The following is a 23,885-nucleotide window of genomic DNA, read 5'->3' as shown; positions in this document are numbered from 1 at the left end:
TGCTAACAGAATAAAATTCCTTATTTTTTTAAACAAGTAGCTATCACAAAAGCGTCCGAGTTTTAAGAAAAGGACAATAGTAGACAGCAATGAAGACAAGCGGAGGAAGAAAGAGTAAAGAACACACACAATAGAAAGGTAAAACAGAAAGAGCCTCTATAGCAAGAATAGGAACTGAACATGCACAACACAACACATCTGAGGTTTACAAGAGTTTAGGCAGGTATTTATTATCTAGCATACTGTCTGTAGTGAAGTCATTAAATCTTACTAACTATACTACATAATGAGGCTTAAATTAGAACTATACTAGTTCAAGTAAAGGTACACTGTGATGCTTTATCTTCCTATTTGCTTACTGTTACATAAAGTCCAGCAGTAGATCTTAGTTGGTAAACCAGTATCCCATACATGAAATCATTTATCCATGTGTAAGATTTGACATTCAAAACTTATTCATAAGAAGATAGCACTATTCCTGCACTATATACACAATAGACTACTGGATTACTGCAACTGCTTCCATCTGATGAGCACCTTAGCTTGAGAAAGAATCTATTTGAACAACTCAAATTATGTGTAAACTAATTCTTAAGACTTCTCTGTGCAATACAGCATCTAATCTTAATCACACTCATCTCTTTTCCAAGGAGACAGACTAGAACTGGTAAAAGCTCCTTTATTCACTGTCAGCCTGATGCACCCAAGAGTGTTAAGATAAATGTCAGAGGGGTAGCCTTGTTAGTCTGGATCTGTAAAAGCAGCAAAGAGTCCTGTGGCACCTTATAGACTAACAGACGTATTGGAGCATGAGCTTTCGTGGGTGAATACCCACTTCGTCGGATGTATGTATCTAACATCTCTGTACAGTACACCAACAGATTTCCAGGTGTTGCGAGGACTGTCTGGGATGGTGGGCAAGAAGTTATCTTACTAGTATTCCATGGGCGTCCTCGCAGGTGGAAACGTCTGAGAAACACACAGGCGGCTAACACAGGCCCCTTTGCAGGACCTCTTGTGTAGCCTCCCCCATCGTTTAAGGTCTTCCATTTTAAGTTCCCTGTGCCTGGTTTTCCACCAGTTCATGGGCTAAATACAATCCCTACAACTAATATCAGCAAAAACTAGCTCTTGAGCGGCTGCCTAAGCACTCTCTTCAGCTTGTTACTCAAATTTGCTAAGGTAGCCCCCGATCACTTGTTAGGGCTAGTCTACACTTACCAGCCGGGTCGACCCGGTGAGTTCGACTTCTCGGAGTTCAAACTATCGCGTCTAATCTGGACGCGATAGTTCGAACTCCGGAAGCGCCGCGGTCGACTTCGGTACTCCACCACTGCAAATGGCGGTGGCGGAGTCGACCTTGGAGCCACGGACTTCGATTCCACGGCGTCTGGACGGGTGAGTAGTTCGAACTAGGGTACTTCGAATTCAGCTACGCTATTCACGTAGCTGAATTTGCGTACCCTAGTTCGACCCCGCTTCTTAGTGTGGACCAGCCCTTAGAGATCATGATATTTTGGCCGGAAGCCCAAAGTGTTGAGAAGATCTAGCCTGTAGGAAGAGTTGTTTTTCTCCTAGAAATGGGGGCAAGTAAGTTACCCAAGTCAACACGCCACTGTTGGATGATGTTCTTGTGTTAACACACAGAAATCCAATTGACTGCTGTGTTAGACCATTAGTTGGGGAATCATTGTGTTCCCATTTCAGTCTGTGGCAAAATTCATACTGACTATCGTGCTAAGACTGGGCCCTCAGTTACTGAAGTTTCACCTTGTGTATTTAAAAATGCCTCCCTTCCAAACCCTATCTAAAATTCTCTTTTCCAATTAACATCTCTCATTTAAGTTATCATGATAATCATTCCACTGTGGTAACTTGCATGAGGTCTCATTCCCTCTCGTTTCTGAATTCAAATGGAAATAGCCCTTTGCAGGTCATGTGCCAAGTAACTATTTTATGCTACATAACCTAAGATTAACATCACCCCTTATTTATACAGTAAAAATTAATATTGCTATATAAAGGGACACCATCATGTACTATATCTACTTTTGCCATTACAACAGCTTACATCATTCCCATGCAACTTAAAAAAAATATTCAAGACAGCTTAGTCACATGAAATCCATCAAGTCAGGAAATAATGCATTAAACCCCAGCGCTTTCCTGTGATAAATCTGCCATGTGGTGCATTCTATGTCTCAATAACGTTGCCAAATGTGGACAGCAAGTTCTTTAGGATGGGGATTGTGTGTTCTAACTTGTTTTGTACAACACCAAGCACACTGCTGGCTCACTTTATTCCATTCCCTTTCCCCTTATCTCGGTCCTGTTACTACAGTTCATCTGAGTCAGTCACTCTGCTTCACTTTGCAGTCTTCTAGCCCTAAGAGACTTCATAGCACTAACAGTGTTCATAGACTAATTCATCTATTCAGCTAACTCTTTGAAACGTGAGTTTTGAGAAAGTCGGGCATAGGCTTGTCTCATGCTACGTCTACACTTTAAGCAGGGAGTGTGATGTCTAGATTGAGGAGGCATACCCAGAATAGCTCTGATCAAGCTAGCACACTAAAATTAGAATGTAGACACAGTAACACTGGGGTCAAGCCTCTCAAGTACATGCCTAGTATCTTTGGTAGGTCTGTACTCAGGGAAGCTATCCCCTCTCCACCACCATGGCTATCCTCTACTTTTAGTGTGCTAGCTGTGCTAGTTAATGAGGATACATCTCTCAAGCTGGGACTCCCACCCCTCCTCCAGCAAAAAGTACAGGCATACCCTCCTCTTAGATAAAATTATTGGTTGTGGAGAGATCCACCATATTGACACAGCCCCAGTTATTTTAGTATCCGAGTACTTCATCATCTTTAATGTATTTATGCGCTCAGCACCTGTGAGGTTAGCCAGTAACTAAAGCAAACCACAACTGAGCGACTTGTGGCAAAGTCTGTGGCAGAGCAAGGAACTGAAACTGGGTTTCCCAGCATCCTAAACTAGTACAGCTAACCACTGGGCCATCCCTCCTAATTGGTTTAAGAGCGAACCTGGACCCCGTTTAGAGACAACTAAGTTCTATGTGACAGTCTATTCTCAATGTCCTCCCCATCTTTCCTTTTTAAAGAATAGTACATAGGCGGAGGGGTGGGAGAAGAGAGAATAATAGCAGAGATCTCTGCATATATATTATATATATATATTTTTGGCTCTGTGTAAACCATGTTCTATTCCTCCAAACTGCACAGTTGGGTGGTGTAAAAATGTCAGTAGAAAAACTTCATTGTACCATTTCAGTAAGTACATTCTTTTTTCTTTAAATAACAAATCCATTTAGAAATACAAATTAATACAGCACCTATGTTCTAATGAGAACTCAATACATAAATTTTGACTACTTGTTCAAAGAAGTACAACCTGCTTATTTCACTAAATTAGGTGAGCTAATCATGGTACTTTTTGAAAAACTCACAAGCAGCTGCTTCTGGGTGATGACCATTCTGACATTGTTGCTGTCCTTCACATAGAGTCAGGAAGCCTGTTATTAAGTAGTAAAATTAGACAGGAACCCATGATTTGAGTTTTATCCAAATCCATGATTTGAGTTTTATCCAAATCCATATTCCAGTGCCAGATTATACACGGTGTGTTTGGGGAGGAGTAAGCTTAAATTGCAAGCAGAACCATCCTTCCTAATTTATGAGCAATTTGTCTTTGACAAGTTCATCTTTTTGTTGTTTTAATATATTTCTTCCTTCTCTCCCCCCATTAAGTGATTGCAGCAACTGGATATTCCTTCTGAAAACAAGATGTTGTCTAGTAACTAGTGAACCTAATCTTTTGCATTGCTGAAATTTGACTAAGGCAGAATGTCAGATGAAGAGTTAGTTAGATGAGCATTAGCAATAAAGCTCACAAAAACCCTTGAATTTTTAACCTGTGCAATTTTAGGGTCAACAGGAGATAAAGTTGTTCACAAGAGAGCAACCCTTGCCTCATGCTACTGTCCCTCCTTGGGAAGCCCTACTTTACACAACCAATTTGTTTTACACTTCTGACTGCAGTTCATGTGTTTGTAGGCAAACTCTCTCAGGTTTAGTGACTGCTGGCATTTAACTCATTGAGATGGAAAATTGGTAAAGGTTTCTGTCACAACTGTATCACCTCTTGAGGAAGATGCCAGAAATTGAGGAAAAGTTTGAGAATAAAGGGTTGTGTGTGACAAGAACAGGCATCAATATCTTTTTTACTTCCCCACTTAAAGTTATCTGGCATTAGTTTCTCTAGCTGTTTCTTCTTATCTACTGCTAATACTATTATGGGTTTGTTTCGATGGATATGAAAACACATTGTTCTCATCAAAAAAGAAAATACAATCATATACAAAATCCAAGTGTGTATGTGGGAAGGGATGTGTGTGCGTGTGTGCACGCGCACTATGCATCAGACTTTGGTGGAACTGCTAGAAAAATTTTCCATGATTCTCATTTATACTGTAGTTTTCCCTGGTGACGATTTTTAAAGGCCTACAAAGCCATATCACATAATGCAGCAGATCATATCACATGGCACTGGTCACTCCCTAAAGAGGGTCAGATTGGTTTAGTGCTAAAATGGAATATCTCCATGGAGGCAAACACCTGAAGTAGCTATATTGTGATTCAGTAAGAGACACTGCTTCCTCTTCATCACAGCTGAGCCATGCTCTGGCGTGGTGTTGAGTACCATGCTGTTGTTGATACTGCTGGCTAAAAAAAGTCAAAGACAAACCTCTTCGTGGTTGAAGAACCTTTAAAAATGTGCTTTTCACAAGTAGGCACTGAACCAACAAGAGCTGAAGCAATTTTAGATGTGTTATTGGTGAGTAGTGAGGATCTCATAGAAGAACTGGTCATAGGGGACAACCTTGGTTCAAGTTATCATGAGCTAATTCAGTTTAAACTAAATGGAAGGATAAATGAAAACAGATCTGGAGCTAGGGTCCTTGATTTCAAGAAGGCTAACTGTAAAAAATTAAGGAAATTAGTTAGGGAAATGGACTGGACAAAAGAACTCAAAGATCTGAATATGGAGGAGGCTTGGAGTTACTTTAAATCAAAGTTGCAGAAACTATTTGAAGACTACATCCCAAGCAAGGGGGGAAAATTCATAGGGAAAAGTGGCAGACCAAGCTGGATGAGCAAACAAGTTATCTTGAGAAAGCAGAAATGCTGTGAGGAATGAAAGATGGGCTGGATCAGCAAGGAAAGCTCTCTCTTGGTATTTAGAAAGTGCAGAGATAAAGTGAGAACTGCCAAAAGCCAAGCAGAGTCGAACCTTGCAAAGGACAGTAAAACCAATAGTAAAAGGTTTGATAGCCATACAAATAAAAAGAAAACAAGGAATGAAGTGGGACCACTAAGCACTGAGGATGAGGTAGAGATTAAAGAGAATCTAGCCATGGCCAAACACCTAAATACTTTGCCTCAGTTTTTTATAAGGCAAATGAAGAGTGCAGGGGGAGTGGCTGGGTAGCTAATGGGAACAAGGATATGGAAGTAGAAATTACCACATCTGAGGTGGAACTCAAACTCATCTTAATGGGACTAAATCAGGGGCCTGAATAATCTCCATCCAAGAATATTCAAGGAACTGACACATGAAATAGCTGAATAGCAAGGATTTTTAATAAATCTATAAACTCAGGGTCTCACCCTATGAATGGAGAATTGCTAATGTAGTTATTCTTTTTAAGAAAAGGAAAAAAAGTAATGTGGGAAACTAGAGGCCTGTAAATTTGACTTTAATTGTATGCAAGGGTCTTGGAACAAATTTTGAAAGAAATAGTTAAGGCCATAGAGGTGAACAGCAATTGGGATAAAATACAACATGTTTTACAAGAGAGATTGTTCCAAACCAACCCAATTCCCCTCAGAGAATATAACTGATTTTCTTCTTTAGACAAAGGACATGCAGTTGATCGACTCTACTTGGATTTTAGTAAGGCATTTGATACAGTTCCACATAGGAAATTAGTTAAATTGGAGAAAACGGGGATTAATATGAGAATTCAAAAGTGGATAAGGAAATGGTTAAAGGGGAGACTACAACAAGTCAGACTGAAAGGTGAAATGTCAGGCTGGAGGGCATTGACACAAAGTGTGAGTGTGCTAATAAAATTTGTGGATAACACAAAGTTGGCAGTATTGGCAATACGAAGGAGGACCAGAATGCCGTAAAAGATCTGGATGGCCTTGAAAACTGGAATAGAAGAAATGGCATGACATTTAATAGTGCAAAGTCACACACTTAGCAAAAATTCTTCTTGTTGGTCCCTATAAAACTTACTCCAGGGAGAATTCTGCACTCCCTCTCCCCAAAAAAATAAAATAAAAAAATCTGCATATTTTATTTGGCAAAATAACATAATATAATCACGCCAGTTTCAAATATTTTGGTAATTTAATTCAAAATACCCGTCAGCAAGTATGCCTGTAACAATACAAACAACAAAAATTCAAGAAATGTTTTTTTGACAAATAGATTCCTTACTAGGCATATTAATACAGAACTCTGAGTAATAATTCAGTTAAACTACAATAATGAAATGTATTTCCTGCACCCCTTAGATGCAGTGCAAAGGCTTGAGGGAGTCAGGGGTAATGGAGGAGCTGAGGGAGAGGGAAGTAATTGCTGGGAAGGAGCCTGCGTTTGAACTTGGAGGGTTCCTGGATATGGGTGGGACAAGTATGGAACAGGGGTTTTTTTGGGGAGGGGAGAGGATTTTTAGGGACCCTCCCCCATGCAGAACTTGGCTGACCCCTAGCCTCTCTCATTCAATCAGGAACATCTGTCCCTGTCCCCATGTGTCCCTGCACCCCAGCCCAGCAACCCCCCTTACCCTTTCTACAGTTGGCATTTTTTTGTGATCAAATAAATTTGTTATCCTCCATATCTACCATGATCTGAACGTTTTACACATGCATCTGCCAACGTCTCTGAATGAAAAGTACAATCTGAAACTGCAAATTCAAGTAGTTATTACTATATAAAGAAGGATATGGGTGGTTAATGGTACCTATTTACAGTCCATTGTGCTTCTATAGCATCTGCTATCGACCTCTACTGGTGCTATAGTTTCTCATATTCAACACAAAAGGGAAAGTATGCAATCTGTACCATCGTAACTGAGGGATGGAAGCTAACACAGTTCTGTCCAACCAACTGCCCTGTATAAAGATTACTGCCTACTTTTATCTCACAGTTTAGAGGACTATGTTAATGAATACAGTGTTCATGAAGAATAGCAGGCATTCAATAAATATATAGGACAATCCCTGATCTATCTGGGGTAAGTCAGTGAAGCTTTGTTGACATGAATGTGGCTAAATCAATTTATGCCAGCTAGAAATCTGTCATACTGCATGTGCATGGAGAAGGATAAATTGTCTGTAGCAAAATGTAGGTCAAAAAAGCTGACGTGTGATGTGACAAGGAAGCAACACAGCAAATTCACAGTCACTGACAATGGAAAAGGGAGATGAACGAAACTTGCTGAGAACAAAGCAACAAGGAAATCATGGCCAGCAGAGCGCACGGGGGGAGACTGAGCTCGAAAAAAGAAAAGAGCATTAGAAAAAGCCCAAGGCATGCAGAGGAAGAGTTAAAGGGAAAAATGCTGTTTTGAGAGGAGAATCACAGCCTGCCAGGAAGTAGGCATTTAACCATTTGGTGGGGCAGCGTACTATTTACAGGGAAAGAAACAATAATTTAAAATATCAGATCCGTGTTAGTCTGGATCTGTAAAAGCAGCAAAGAGTCCTGTGGCACCTTATAGACTAACAGACGTATTGGAGCATGAGCTTTCATGGGTGAATACCCACTTCGTCGGATGCAATAATTTAAATGGTTGTGACAGAAGGAATTCCTGTTGTGCTCCTGAACAGATCATAGTACTGCCACTGGGGAGTCAATAACGCTGCCAACTCAGGTTTTGGACTGTTAAGAGTTGGGAGCACTGCAGAAGTGAGACATTTGCCTCCTGTCATCATACCTTCTGAGCAAACGACTTGTTCACAGATTCCTGCCTTGCCATCCCAGCTATAGTAAACAACGTCTCAACTTAAGTCCATACAAGGAGAAACATGCTTCATCTTTCCTCCAATGCATATCATGTCTTTTGTAAGTGACCAACATGCAATGTCATGACCATTTTTCTATTATTGCCTTTATCTTAGATTGTTTCCAACAGGCATTTCTCTAATTATGGCTGTACACACTGAGAGAAGCCACTGGGATTTGGAATCAAAAGCATTATGCTGGGAAGACCTTACGCTATAGTAGGAAATAGAAACATATAAAGGGTTATGCAGAACATAAACAATTATCTAGTTCACAGAAAGCAAATCCACCCATAGTGATGTTCACAAGTAGGGGCACAAAGTTCAATGTTAACATCTGTAGTACATAAAAGAAGAATTCCATGAGAAATGTAGGTCAGCTGTTTACCACAGCAAAGGATGGCAACAAACAGAAAAAAAAAGTTATTTCCAAATCAAACATTATGGGCCATGTACAGGGATGAGATCACATAAAATGTTTTTTAAGTGGCCAATGCTGAAAAAGGAACGTCATTATGGCTCATAGTGTGCAATCCCGCAGGTTAGTAAGGGAAAGGATTTTTCTGACCAAGGACATGGAAGTTGACTATACATCCAGATGATGACCTAGCGCAGCCACATGCGGCACTTCAGAAGTTAATATGTGGCTCCTTGTATATGCACCAACTTCGAGGAAGGAGCTACAGGCACCAACTTTCCAATGTGCCAGAGGGTGCTCACTGCTCAACCCCTGGCTCTGCCACAGGCCCTGCCCCCACTCCACCCCTTCCCGCCCCCTCCCCTCAGCCTGCAGTGCCCTCGCTCCGTCCCCATTTCTCCCGCCCCCCCCCCCCAAGCCTCCAGCATGCCATGAAACAGCTAATCAGGAGGTGGGGAAGGGGGAGAGGGAGGGCTGCTGGTGGGTGGGAGGTGCTGGGAGAGGTGCGGTGGGGAGAACCGATATGGGGGCTGCTGATGTATTACTGTGGCTCTTTGGCAAATTGGTAAATTCTGGCTCCCTCTCAGGCTCAGGTTGGCCACCCCAACCTAACAGGTAACATTACCTAAAAATGGCAGAGTAATGCAAAGGCAGCTGGAAAATGAATAAGGCTATCACATATGGCCAGCTGGATCAACACCACATTTTGAGGAAGGAAAGGAAATTCATACAGTAACAGATTATGGAATGGAAAAATGGTAACATCATATGGATGAGGCTTTATTACAAGTTTAAGATCTCCAATATTAATGGAAGGAGGATTACATGACAAAGTGCAAAGAAGATGACCATGTGTGGGGACACATATGGTGCCTGTAAAAACACTGGGAAGATTAAGTGTCTGAAAGGAGAGGGGGAAGACTGCAAGGCATGAAGAAGAGCAGCTGCATGAACAGGAATAGAATTTCAAGGTTGGCAGAGAAGGACTATATTGTGTTAAGGAGGGTTCACCACATTTGGAAGAGAATAAATCTAAGTGTACTCTGTATTACCATATTCTGTGCTATGTAAGGGTACAAAAACAAAGTAACCATGTCAGAGAATGCTGGGGAAGTGCTAACTAAAAAGCAAGCAAGGATTCCAAGAGAGCTTTCACTGAAGTTAAATATCTGCTTACAAAGAACTGTTAAGGATTTAAAAATGATTGTAATCTTAACAGTAATCAGCTTCAGTGCCTGACTTCTACAAAAAGGTATGGATGAAATTAAGAGATACAAAGTCAGCCATCAGACCCAGGCCTGGCACAGCGTCACTGTTTATATAAGTCCGTCATGAACAAAAGCAAATTATTGTCTCCCTAGCAATAGAAAAATAGGCACTATGAAGCAGTCTCTCACTTTTTTAGAGATGCAAGTACATAACATGAATCTTGAAGAAATTATAGATCCATTCAATATCTAGTCATTAAGTAAAAAAGGATTAATGAAATTTACATTGTAGAACTGTTGCAGATTGTGTTCATATGAATTATAGCAGTTTGAAAAGAAAATTTTAAGTGGTGAAGTCTTATTTTAGGACAACCTATATATACGCATACATAGGGAAATCCATGCAGTTGGAAGCCAGAAAGACCTGATAACCTTAATCAACAACTTGTATTGGCATACTGGAACTAGATAATGAAGAGAACCTTATACATATTACATGTTTTTAGATCCTCTAATAATTTCCCACCTGGTAGGGGAGAAAATGCAGGCTTGATGATGATTTTAACCCCTGTGCCAAAAAGAAAAAAAGGAAGGGGGGAGGGGACAAAAACATGACAGATTAAAGTTAAAAAAATTATTTTTCCTAAACATTTTAACCCTAGGTAAAAAAAACTGATGACCAACAAAACCAGAATATCTTGCAGAAGGATTTCACGCAGAAGCTTTATATCCTTCAAAGTTTCTGGTCAATTACAAGGGACACAGACAACATACATTCTAGAGACGTGGATATTCACAGACCATGTCTGAGGATCGGAGGCAGATTTTGTATCTGCACAGGGTTCTAGTTATGGCTCTACTTGTTGCACACCTTCACTAATGGGGAGTAATGGTCTTTCCCTATCTCACCAAGTGGCTCTTCAAGGGGTAGTCCTCAAGTCATGGCCAGATCCCGGCTCCTGCTTATGTACGTAATAGCATGCACCTGTGTCACATTACACCTTACCTACTTGCATCTGTGCTGCTTCCAAACCTGGTTCAGGTCAATCTATATCCCCAACAAGAACAATCTGAACAAGTTGCTCTCTGTACCTCAAAGTGTGTTAGTGGGGTTATCTGGACAAGATGTGCTCAGGGATTCTTTTCAATCATTCCCCTCCCACAATTACAGTAGTTTTGGATGCATCTCTCCTTGGACTGGCAGGTCAGCTACAGGATCATACTGTACAAGGCATATGGACCACCCAGGAGTCCCCCCTTCATATCAATAGTCTGGAAATCAGGGCTGTAAGGTACCTTAGCCCAGCGGTCCCCAACCTTTTTGGCACCAGGGACCGGTTTTGTCGAAAAAAAATTTCCGTGGACCTGCCCCCATCTGACCCCCAGGGCGGCATTTGCTGGCAGGCGGGTCCGGCGGACCCTCCGCAGTCATGCCTGCGGGAGGTCCACCGGAGCCCCGGGAGCAGCGGACCTCCCGCGGGCACGACTGCGGAGGGGGCGCTCGTCCCGCGGCTCGGGTAGACCTCCCGCAGGCACGCCTGCAGAAGCTCCACTGGAGCCACGGGACCAGCGAACCCTCCGCAGCTGCGGGAAGTCCAGCCGAGCCACGCGACCAGCGGACCCTCCGCAGTCATGCCCGCGGGAGGTCCGCTGCTCCCGGGGGTCTGGTGCACCTCCCGCGCATGACAGCTTGGGGCGGCCAAATTCGTAGAGCCACCCCTGCTGACCCCCACCCACTTCCTGCCCCCCCGACTGCCCGCCCCCCCTCAGAATCCCCGACCCATCCTGCTCCTTGTCCCCTCACCATCCCCCAGAGACCCCCACCACCCTGGGACTCCACCCCTGCTCCCTGTCCCTTGACTGCCCCAACCCCTATCCCCCCCCCGCTGAGTCCTGACAGACCCCCCCCCGGAACACCCACAATCCAACCCCCCCATTCCCTGCCCCCTGACCGCTCCCCCAACCTCCGCCCCCTCTCTGTGCCCTGACTGTCCCCAGGACTCCCCGCCCCTTAGCCAACCCCCCTGGCCCCAGCCTCTTACCCCCGGCTCCCTCCTCACCCGGAGCCTCAGCGCCTCGCCCGACAGCTGCAGCGTGACTCCGGCGGTGCCTGAGCTCCGTCCCGCTCAGAGCCACGTGGTGAGGGGGTGGGGCTGGGAGCTCCACGCCAAGCGGAGGCAGCTGAGCTCAGCCCGGAGCTCGCAGCCCCGCCCCCTCACCACACGGCTCTGAGCAGGGCAGGGCTCAGGGGCCCCGCCGGAGACACGCCGCTTGATGTGCTAGGGGTCGGTTCGCGGCCCGGTTCCTAACAGGCCGCAGACCGGTACCGGTCCGCGGCCCGGGGTTTGGGGACCCCTGCCTTAGCCAGCACTTTCTTCCCATGATAGAAGATCAACACGTTCACATACCAAACAGGGCCAGTATGTTTTACATAAATTGAAAGCAGGTGGTGGGGAGAGGCCAGTTTAAGGGAGTATGGGGACATGTTTCGGGGCTCATAAACAAATCTCTAAACATTTGAAGTTTGAGGCTAGGTACTACCTTAACTAGTCCAAATGGAAACCCTTCCCTCCCACCCCCTTTTTATGCTTGCAAAATTAATAGCTGAGTAAGTTCAGTGATTATAAAAACCTTTTATTTTCCCCCATTGACATTCTCTACTCAATATCCCATTCCTTATCCCAAAAATTCCCTCCAAATATTCCTTATTCACTGTCCCCTCTACCAATCCATCTAACTCATTCACTTCCCCTCTCTCCTAGTTGTCTTATCCTTCCTTACCCTCTCAAAATCCATTAACTCTGCTCTCTAGCCCTCTTTGTAGGGTCCTGATGATCTCCTGGGTACAAGAAGGTACTGCTGGGCCTGAGCTGCTCAAAGCAGTAGCAGCAAGCATTTGCCAGCATCAACTGCTCTTTAAAGTGTGGGCATCAAGCAAAATATCAGCAGGATAGAAAGATAGCATCATAGTGTCCCTATACCAGGGCAAAGGATCTCAAACTGAGTGTGACAACTACAGACCAACCTCATTATCTGTCCCAGCAAAGGTCTTTGCTCATGTTCTGCTTGGTAGGATGCAACCGCTCCTTAACAGTCATCCAGAACAATCAGATTTCACTGCAAAGCAGTCAACAATGGATCTTGCCTTACTCTTCACCTTCTGGCGATCAGCACCTAGAATATAACTGCCCACTTCATCTGGCATATGCAGACATCAAAGTGATTTTTGATCCAGTTGACAAGTCTGCACTTTGGCTGGCACAGAAAATAGTGTGTTCTCCAAATGTTTCAGTAAACCTGGTGTGTGACCTTCACACTGGTAGCCGTGCAAAAGGGCATGTTTGTTCATGGTTTTTGTTATATTTCTGCTCAACCTCAGGTGCGAGGCAGAGATTCAAATACTGCCCCGGCACAATTCTGTCAACCAGATATTGGACTTGCTGCGCCACACATCAGAACCAAGGTTGGTCAAGAAGTGTTTATCAACAAAAACTACGCCGATGACACCACCTTGCTTGTGGAGAAGTCAGAAATACAGCCCTATCCTCCATGGTTTCCAAGATGCTTCCCGCACTAAAGGGTTGACTATCATGGCAGAAGACCAAGGTCCAGAACCTGAACCCTCAGTGAGGTGGGACCGAGTACTTTGGAGAGTGTTGATGAATTCATCTACTTAGGCTGCAAGCTGAATTCAAAACGGTTGCAACAAGCCAGATATTCTCTGGTCTTGATTTACTTATGAATGCAAAAAGACCTTCGTGCTGAGAGAGAGAGTTCAGGATCTATCATTGCTCTATGGGTCAGGAACCTGTACCCTCACACAGGCAGACTCCATGTGGCTAGAGGCATTCCATATGTGCGGTCAGTGCCTAATCCTGAATATAAAGTGGTTTGCCTTGGTGCAGAATGTCATAACCTCACAAAGATCAGGCCCCCATTCAGTCAATCATTTCCTAAAGCAGTGTTGTATGCTCTTTTGGCCATGTCATAGGATGGACAAAAATAGCTTAGTACTCCACACACACACCCCTTCCATTGACATATGAAGGGATGCATGCCTGACCCTGCCTAGTACTACCCCAGAGATTCATGGATTCGTAGGATTGAGCCATATCTGGGAACTTCACTAAACAATGCTTGGTGCAATGCCGTCAGTTGTGGTCACTCTGGCTAGCACAATGGTCCTTAGTAGACTATGCAAGTGTCTGTGTCTGTGTCTGTGTCTGTGTCTGTGTCTGTGTCTGTGTCTGTGTGTACAAGGTTAGTCAATCTAGGGAGGGTACAATGGTACTATCCCCCTTCAAGTCAGAAGTATACACAATTGATCTGCTTTATTCTTTGCTCCTCGACATCAATGAGCTGAGTTGGTATCTAGGCTCTTCACTCCTTTGGCCAGAAGGATCAGTGGTATGCATGAGAAGAATGGAAGTCTACAGATTCTTCCACACAGAAAGAAAATGCCTTCTGATGGAGCAGCTCCCAAAGCTGTTGGACACTGCTCAAACGGATACAGTCATATACCACTTCAGACAAACATTACTGGGGACTCTGCAGCTTGGAGGCCCTAAACTATGACCCTATTGGCCCTTTCATTACGCCATCTTATTTTTGCCAAGACTTGAGAGGAGCATAATTTTTCGAGGTGATTACAAGGTACCCATATAGCAGGGAGCTACTTTCCTTTTATCGTCATAGAGTTAGTGACATCACTAACACTTAAGAGAATGAAAACCTCCACTCAGGAATTGTCCATTAGATAAATGCCTATTTTTATTTGCAAGTATTAATATACACAGGCATCTTAACTGATTTTGGGTCTTAAAGATTTACTTTGATTCAAATTTTATTTCCCCACGTTTAAAATTTTGTTTTCTATGCTTCTGAAATCAGAGCTGCTGCAATACATTATTTCTTCAGTCACTTAATGTTAAAAATAAAAATAAATAAGTAAAAAACCCACACACTTCAGAAGTCCATACCATGTTCTCCCCCATCCATGTTTTTTACACACATGTATACTCTTTCAAATATTAAAATCCTATGATAGCTGCAATTTCTCCCTCCCCCCACTAATGCCTATCATCTCGTTTCCCAGAATCCATTCCAAATATTCTTTTATCTTTATGTCTTTATCTTTATGCAGAAGCACTTACATGTAGTCATTCTAAAGAACGTCATGGACATTTTAAGTATTCCATTATGAAGTCTTTTTGGTTTGTTAATATAGGCAGGCCTTTATTTGCATATCTTTTGCAGATTTATACTGAAAGTAACTCTTGTTTTTCTAAATAGCTCTTTAGACTGAAAAAAATATTGTGGTAGTGGCCAATAATTGCCTCTCATCTGATATGGAGTGAATTATGATAGAAGGGAGTATGACTTATCCTTCATTTTCATTATAAACAGCACATTGTGACCCTAAACAGAATTGATGCCCCACTATGCTAGAGACTTTACCAACATATTGTAGGAGATGGTTCATTGTACAAAACTGTCTACTGATGCTGCATGTTAACAATTCACTTTGACTTAGACAAATCTGATCCTATTCCTTTTAATTGGTATGATTATAATTTAGCTATTATATTGCTGTTCTATATTAACAGCAATACAGTAACATTACACTTTACAGCAGTTACTGTTGAGGAATCTAAACTAAATTACCACAAAGTGTTATTTGATATAATCAGCTTTTCCTTAGGCTGAAATCAGTATTAAGTAACCTAACTTTTTAATGGCAGATACTATAATTTTAAATTAGAAATTTTACAGTAACCTTTATTAAATAATTTGACAAGAATTTCCATTAGTCATGTCTCACCAACAACCATGTGTCCCTACTCATGTTCATTAGTATTAAGAATTTTTCCAAAATATTATTCAGTTATCTGGGCTGTTTACTTGCTATCAAAAAGAATTTGCTTCATTATTTGTATCTTCTCTCCTTTTGCTTGTAATCTCAGTCTTTTTAAAGACTAAACATATTTGACAAGATAGTTGGTCTAACATCTGGAGAGAACATCCAACAGCTTTTAAGTAAGAGTTTTCATAAACCAACTTCAACTGATATTTCTGGGCTTCTTCTCTTCAGCTTAGTGCTTGTTGATGCAGAAAGTCTAATACATCCCACAAAGTGCTCTAAGAGTGCTTAGAATCAGACCATCTACATGTTGCTAGATTTCTTTGGTTAGTCTTGAAAGGGAGAATGTGCAATAATCAGTTTTAATCACTCTAGTTATATGGAATTAAAATGGTCTTCCCTTCCACAAAAAGTAGCTAGCAATTATTATTGAATCACCTATTTAACAGGCTAGCTCAAGTTAGCTATACGTACCAATTCCAGATTTAACAGAAAAATATTTGTTTTAGTTGTGTTCTACTTCCTATAATTATCAATGTATTACTGTGATACAAGTTAGACCAGAACACAACCATTCACAAGGCTGCCTGAATTAAGTTTTATTCACCAGTAATGCAATAAGATACTTGTAAAACTTCCAGAGCCTACATAAAAAGTATTTCCAGCCACTATCCAGCTTGTCCCCCAAAAATAATTCTAAAAAACATACCTCTGGAAACAAGACCTTCATCTTAGTTTGACAAAGATTATAATGCTGTCTAGTACTGTATACAAAAAGGCTAAATAGGTTATGAGCAAAGAGACTCAATTCAATGATATTAAGATTTACGTGACCACTAATAGCAAAGTTATTACTAACTCATGTTGGAAAAATTACATGGACAAACATTAATTCAGACAGTTTTGCTTGTCCTGCTTCTATTTCCAAGCTTTGTTAAGTGGTTAGGTGTCTCACTGTTCAGATTATTCTTCTTTTCCCACCTCCCCTTCAAACCTGCATCCAGATATGCCAGGAAATCAGGATACAGTGGATGCAGTTTAATTAGGCTGCAACTTTATTCCTAAATGTCAGGGAGTATCCAGCAAATAAAAGTGTACAGTGCAGGTAATTCCCCAATCATTTACCTACTCTTCCCTTACCCATCCTGATCCCAGCCAACCAGCTGCTGGGACCTCACCACTTGTGTGGTCCAGGTAAAAGAGGGCTTTTCCTGTGACGGTGTGGACCTAAATAGTCCTCCATCTCTTCGTATCATCACGGTAGGAGGGGAGGAATGGGTCAGCATCCCCAGTCTGAAGCTGCTGTAGCAAGTCACTCTCTGGCTATTTAGCCCTTAAAAGGGACATGCACCTTTTTCTACAAGCTAGAAATGACCCCCCACTGCTTAACGTGTGGTGAGGTAATTTCCTAGGTTTTTGTTTCTAACTATCCCAGTAACAATAAGTAGTCTGGTTTATTCCCACTTAAAAAAAATGGTACCAACAAGTCAGCTGTGCAATATTACAATTAGTGCTAGCGTTGTTGCCATTCCCACACCATACACATAATTCTTAAAGATAGGTTGTCTTCATGGGATTTAATCATACTGGACATTATTTCGGCAGTCACAGCAAGACAGAACCTGACTATGGTATTTTGTGATTAACTTAAAGTGAAAATTAAGGCAATAGAACACTGATCATCACATTCTGTGCACACTTCTGGAAGGGAGAATACTCACTATATAGAAAGCTTAGCTATGCATAAACATACAGTACAGCCTTCCTTCCCTTCAAATCTTTGATAAGTTAAGCAACTGACACTCCCGGCATACACAAGATACTATTTTCCAACCCTCCTAACTCTAGCAAATCAAAGACCAATGTCATCTGGGTATTCAAAGGCATCTCTCATTGAGGACTATTTCTTCTGTTGACAGAGTTGTTCACAAATAAGTTGTTCTTTTTTTAAAGAAAATGTATGTTATGTTTTTGGACACAAACTAGACTTGGAAAATATTGGCTTAGCAAGTTATCGTTTCAGTCATGAGTATTTCACAACTTCAGCCACAGTATAGGTATGCACCAGATGTTTGACTACTATCCTCATCCCCAGGGGTAGCTGAATTTCAGTGTTCAACTGTTGATAAAAAAACAGCAGTTGAATTAATAAAAAATATGAAGTCAGACTTCAGTTCATTTTTAACTTCCAATCAACATTTCACACCAACTCTCTATCATTAGGTTACCCAGTTAAATTTTATAATTTATTGTTATTCTTTATGCACTGAAATGTTTCAATTTAGTGTTCTGTTTCTAATGAGAAATTGCAACATTTCAAGGTTTACAATGGGTGCTTTTCAGAAATAAATTTGTTATAACAGCAGATGGGGCCATTATGCAGCTCAAGACATAAGAAACAATGCCTTCAAAATTTAGGGTACTTGCAGTCTGAGTTTCATCTTTGTGGCACTGACCCATCTTTAATTATAATCAAGGGTGATTTACTATTTTAAAATTCCAACCACTTAAAATCAGAATACAGTTACTTGAGACATTTGCTTTAGTTAGCAATATAACATTTATATGCTGAAGAGCTGGTGCTGATCAAGCAAGTGAAAGATTACAGCTTTTTCAGACTGTCAATTCGTAATCCACATCTTTAAAAGTATTTCCATGTAAAGCACACTTTGTGAAGTCTCATACCATTTTCTTTAATTTAGCCTACAAGTCCTGCTATTAACTTGCTGATTCTCAGCTAATAGATACTATGCTTTTTGCATTTGTAGCATCTTCATTTGATTCAAGTTCTACATTTAAAATACCCATAAAGTCAGTCAGTAAACTGTATGAGACTGAATTAGTTATCTATATTAAGTTCAAGGGCCACAGACAGCATCTAAAATAGAAGCCTATTTCTCATCACCTTTCTTAGCAGTCCATTTTTTTCAAACAATCCAGAGTGAAGTTAATTTTTTCTGAAAATATCACCATTTTCAACATTTAATAGTAGTTAGTGTTAAGTAAAACTGTATAGAGCAAAATAGAGATATTCTTACATGTTCATTTCAGAAACAGAAGAAAGCACCTGATGCATCTGAAATGGTCCAAGTCAAAAACTATTGGCCAATGTCTCAAAAACATCTATCAATTTCTTTGCATGCTTTAGCCCAAAATTGTTTGGTATACTACCTTTGAAAAAGTAATATATTATGTGGAAGAGAGGGGAAGAATTATGATTAGGACACTTCTGGCTTAATTGGCTTAATTCTCTTCCCATGGAAGTCAACATAATTCAGGATGACTAGCAAAGGAAGAAAGTTAAACAATGCTGAGTATTTTTATGTCCACCTTCAATCTGAAATATTTGTAAAAGCAAATGTTGTCAAGTAAATATATTTAGGCTCATGTACACAGTTTTTCAATATTTTAAAATAATGTCCTAGTAACTATTAGGTTCTATGACATATTTTCTGGTCAAAAAGCCTCTCCCTACTGCACTTTGGACACATTTGTTCATCAGATAGCAGAGCATACCTCCAGTTCAACTAAAATACTTAATCAGGGAAACAAGTATACAATATTTAAGACCACAGGACTGAACTAAGACGATTATTGTTCCCTTCATCAAGCTATTGCCTGATTAGCTGTAACATGTGCAATACAGCAAACCTGAAAAAAAAATTAAACTAGTATTTTGCATTTCTAAAGTACCAGTGAAGGTTCTTTAACACATACCTATTAGATTGTTTAACTTACGAGAAGTCTTCCATGGTCTTTAGGAAATCTTTTAAGTTTGAATAGAGCTTTATATTTCTAATAAGAGCAACCTCTACTTAAGATTTAAAACTCTTGATGTTTAAGTAAAACTACAACATGAGTATCAAATAAGTTCCCAAATGACAGTTTTTCAAGGAAGTTCTGCAGCTTGAGGCTGGGTGCCATATCACATGTTTAGAAATACAAGACAACCTCTTGAAAGGAAAGAATCTGTCTCTTTCTCCATCACTAAAGCCGGTTTCATTTTTCATTTCAGATCAAATCAGCTCCTCCAGGAGTTGCCGACATCACAACTCCAATATGCTTATAAAATGATCATTTTCCTTCACACACAGTGACATACCCTCTCCAGTGAACCCAGAACTTTTGTATTTTGATTTCAACCATCTTCACCTGCAAGGGTCTGTTTAACTGCACACAGTTGTCTGTTTTTGCATTTCCTCTTATTCCATATACTCCTGAAAAACCTCTTACTATTCCTCTTATCTCAGTCTCACTTTCTACTTTGCTCTTACATGCTCTCCTTTTTTGCAGTAGTTCCATTTCATGTATACCCAGCATCCTTATTTACTCTGTCCAATCCACTCTGGTTAAGATATCCAAACACATTCCCTACACATTGCCTCCAGAGGCACTTGGGCTTTGGCTTAATCTATGTATCTCATATAATAGAGTCCTCTGTCAGAGAAGAACTCTTCTTTTTATGTATTGATGTACCAGATACAATTATAGCCATCTACAATAAGAAATGTTTCCCCAAACCCTTGAAAAGAACATTAGGTTCTTAATAAGTGGCAGTATAGTACTCAACCCATCTTAGACTAGGCGGAGATGGAAAATCATAGCCTCTGTAAAAATATTCTTTATAAAACCATGACTCTCTCTACTTAACATTACACCAGTAAAGAAAAAGTGATGTAATAAACTTAATGACATGTACATTTACAGTCACATTATTCTGCCTGTCCTACATTATCCTTCATTTCAATTTCATCATGACTTTAGCAATCTATGTTCCCAATAATGCCAGGAATTTGAGTTGTAAGGTGTTATTGCATGTGCGTTAGTCTCCATGTTTTTTGCTTAGAGTAATTTGCACGTATAAAAGAAAAAATTCAAGAACTATCTGGAAGTCTGGCTCAAGCGCTATATTCCATTTGAAAATATCAGCATTACAATTTTTCAGATGGAGCAAGACACTTTCTTATTTCAATACAGCGGTTATTAAATAGGTTGGAATTGCAATGTGAGGAAATAAAGAGGCAAGAGTATAACCTGAGTGACATTTTCAAATCTGAAATTTTCAGCATTCAACATCTGCAGAACACTGACTTGTATCCTCGGTCTTTTAAGACCTTGAAACAGCCCTTATCCTTCAGATTATGCAGTGACACAGACCATTGATTACTGACAGACTCTTTTAGCATTCCAAGTGATTTGGGCTAGTGTATCCAAATATAAAAAACATGATTAATCACATCTGATTGGACTGTCTACCACTGTACTAAATGTATGCATAGTTTAGTTCAATGTTGTTATTCATACTCAGACTTTAAGGCCGGAAGGGACCACTGTGACCTCCTGCACATTGCAGGCACAGTACCTCACCCACCCACTCACTTGTGTAATAGACCTCTAATCTCTGAGTTACTGAAGTTCTCAAATCATGGCAAGTGCTGATGTTCAAGCCTAAACTTGTTGATGGCCAGTTTATATCCATTTGTTCTTGTGTCCTCTCTGTCCCTGGTATTTATCCCTCTCATGCATTTATAGAGAGCAATCATTTCTCCCATCAGCCTTCTTTTGGTTAGGCTCAACAAACCAAGCTTGAATCTGATCTCCTACGGTAGATTTTCCATTTCTTGGATCATCCTAGTAGCCCTTCTCAACACCTGTTCCAGTTTGAATTGATCATAAACATGGGAGACCAGATTTGCACACAATATACTACACGAGGTCTTACCAGTGCCTTCTATAATGGTACTAACACTTCCCTGTCTTAACTGAATACCTCACCTGATGCATCCTAGGACTTCATTAGCCTTTTGCACGGCCACATCACATTGTTGATCACAGGATGACTATGAGCAGCCAAACAGATGTACATCTTTCTCCTATTCTGCCACTTCCCACTGATAAATCCCCAGCTTATAGTAAAAATTCTTGTTGTTAGTCCCTAAATGCATGACCCTGCACTTTTCACTATTAAATTTCATCCCATTTCCATTACTCCAGTTTAGGTCATCCAGACCTGCTTGTATGATATTCCAGTCTTCCCCCATATGGGCAGTACCTCCCAACTTTGTCATCTGCAAGTGTTATTAAATTCTATTATCTTGATTTAGGGCTTGTCTTCACCACTGGAGAGATCTATGCTGCTGCAATTGATGCAACAGGCAATTGATGCAGATCTAGTGAAGAACCACTAAATTGACGGCAGCGCTCTCTCCCATCGACCCCGGCACTCCAGCTCCCCCAAGAAAATTAAATTATGTAGACGGGAGAGCGTCTCCCATCGATGCAGCGCAGTGAAGACACCGTGGAAAGTCGACTTAAGCTACGTCACATATTCACATAGCTAGTGTAGCGTAACTTGGGTCGACTTACCCCGGTAGTGAAGACAAGCCCTGAAAGAAGTACAGGCTCAATAAATGCCAGTTATTCACCTGATTTATAGGCAAAATGATGATAATCCCATGATTACTCAAGTGCTGCATGACAATTTCTGAATATGACATTCTAGGACCAACCAGACTATACATTTTATAGGCTTGTCAGCCTGACATTGATCCCACATAAAGATAATGGAAAAGCTGATATAGGACTCAAAGAACTAAAGGCAGAAAATGTAATTAATGCAAATCAATGTGGGTTTATGGGAAACAGAGCCTGTCAAAACTGACTTGATTTTTTTTTTATATACCTTTATCAACCAAAGTTGTAATCTTAAGTGTTGATGTAATAGACTTCTGTAAGGCATTTTACTTGGTACCACACGTTTTGATTAAAAAAACTAGAATGATGGAAAATTAACATGGCACACACATTAAATCAGTGATACTTAATTAGATCTACCTGCAGGCCACTGAGAATTTTATCACAAGAGGTGGGCCATTTGCACAGAGGGCTGACAAAATAAAAAAATTCAGCTGCCAATAAATAAAGACTGATTGCAACGTAAGTGTTAATCTTTTAATAAAGTTTATAAATCAACATTACCACCTGTGTTTGTGGCAATTTCTAACAGAAGAAGAGACATGGACGATCTCTGGCAAGCTTTATGAAGAGTGATTTGTAGGAGGCCAGGGCAAGGTGCACGCACTGGTGAAGATGCTTATCTGTCAGGCGATCAGTGTTTTTTTTTTAAATCATATTTATGGTAGAAAACCCAGATTTGTGGAGGTATGTTGATCCAAATGTCGTTAAAAGATAGATGACTAGATCCTGGCTATTCTGAAACTGGCCAGCATATTGAATCCAGAAATCACAAAGTGCCACTACTCTGAATTTTGCCTTCAAAATAGTTGAGCTCTGGGGCCTTACAATTTCTAACTGTATTCAGCTGAATCAAGAATGTTGTTAGCTTCAGAAAGGCAAGGTCCATCAGCAGAGACAACAAAATGGATCACGAACAAATAAAAAGAAATCCTTTGGAATTTTAAAATTCTGAAATCTCATTTTAAAGTTTTTGCTCAGATGGTTAATGAAAACGATGCAGGAATTCCTAAAAGTTTCATCTATAGCTACTACACACAATGTGGGAAAGTGCAACATCTTTCCTGTTCTCTCTCAAAGATTCCTCTGAAAGGCACATACTTTTTCAAACAGATCCCTGACACTGCTTGCGTGGCCTTGAAACTGCAAGTTGAGAAAATTAAAGTGACCAGCAATATGGCACAAAAAGGCTACTTGTGATAGAAGACATCATTCGTAAATTCCAGGAACTTGCAATTCCTGTTCATCTTGTGGTTTGAAAGAAATTCTATTATTTCTTTCTGAAGTACACAAACCTCTCTAACACACTCCCCCTACTTAACCAGAGAACGTTGTCATACTGCAACAGGTCTCTGTATTTGGCCAAAATGTCTTGTAAAAAAGCTTTAAAAAGACGATGATGCAAGCTAGAATTAAGTGTATGTAGTTCACAAATACTCAATCTAATCTAATCACAAAAACATTGTTTTTTTCATGTCCCCAGACAATTTATCACACAGAACAGTCTGGTGAATGATGCAGAGAAGTATATTTAATGAAGTGTGTATTGCTGCCAAACGTGAAGCAAAGCCCTTCTCTTTCCCTGTCATGGAAGGACCTTGGTCTGTAACAAGCAAGTTAATGTTCTGCAGGTCTAAACCATTTTCCGCCCCCCCACAAAAAACTTTTTACCTTTTCACAAACGATCTCTCTTGTGGTGTAGGTTTCTAATGGTATTATGCACAAAGTTTTTTTGTTGAAAATCATAAAATCTAACAAATAGCGATAGCTGGGCAGTGTCACTTAAATCACTTGATTCATCCACTGCAAAAGACCTGTATTTGGCATGT

General features: G+C 40.7%; 1 protein-coding gene across 2 annotated transcripts in view; it reads right to left on the bottom strand.

Moving 5' to 3' along the window:
* Positions 1 to 23,885, bottom strand: part of NECTIN3 (nectin cell adhesion molecule 3) — a 196,960-nt gene that overhangs the window by 2,239 nt on the left and 170,836 nt on the right. Inside the window, exon 8 of one of the 2 annotated variants that reach the window (XM_045001877.1) lies at positions 3,492 to 3,535. The exons of the other annotated variant lie outside the window; for it this stretch is intronic. Coding sequence (XP_044857812.1) covers positions 3,527 to 3,535 — 9 coding nt within the window. The 3' untranslated portion in view covers positions 3,492 to 3,526. Of the gene's footprint in view, positions 1 to 3,491; positions 3,536 to 23,885 lie in introns of those variants that run through there. 2 annotated transcript variants of the gene reach the window in all.

Source organism: Mauremys mutica, chromosome 1 (genome assembly GCF_020497125.1).
Source record: "Mauremys mutica isolate MM-2020 ecotype Southern chromosome 1, ASM2049712v1, whole genome shotgun sequence".
Lineage (NCBI taxonomy): Eukaryota > Metazoa > Chordata > Testudines > Geoemydidae > Mauremys > Mauremys mutica.
The sequence above is the reverse complement of the archived record's forward strand: the minus strand, read 5'-3'. Positions and strand labels throughout refer to the sequence as shown.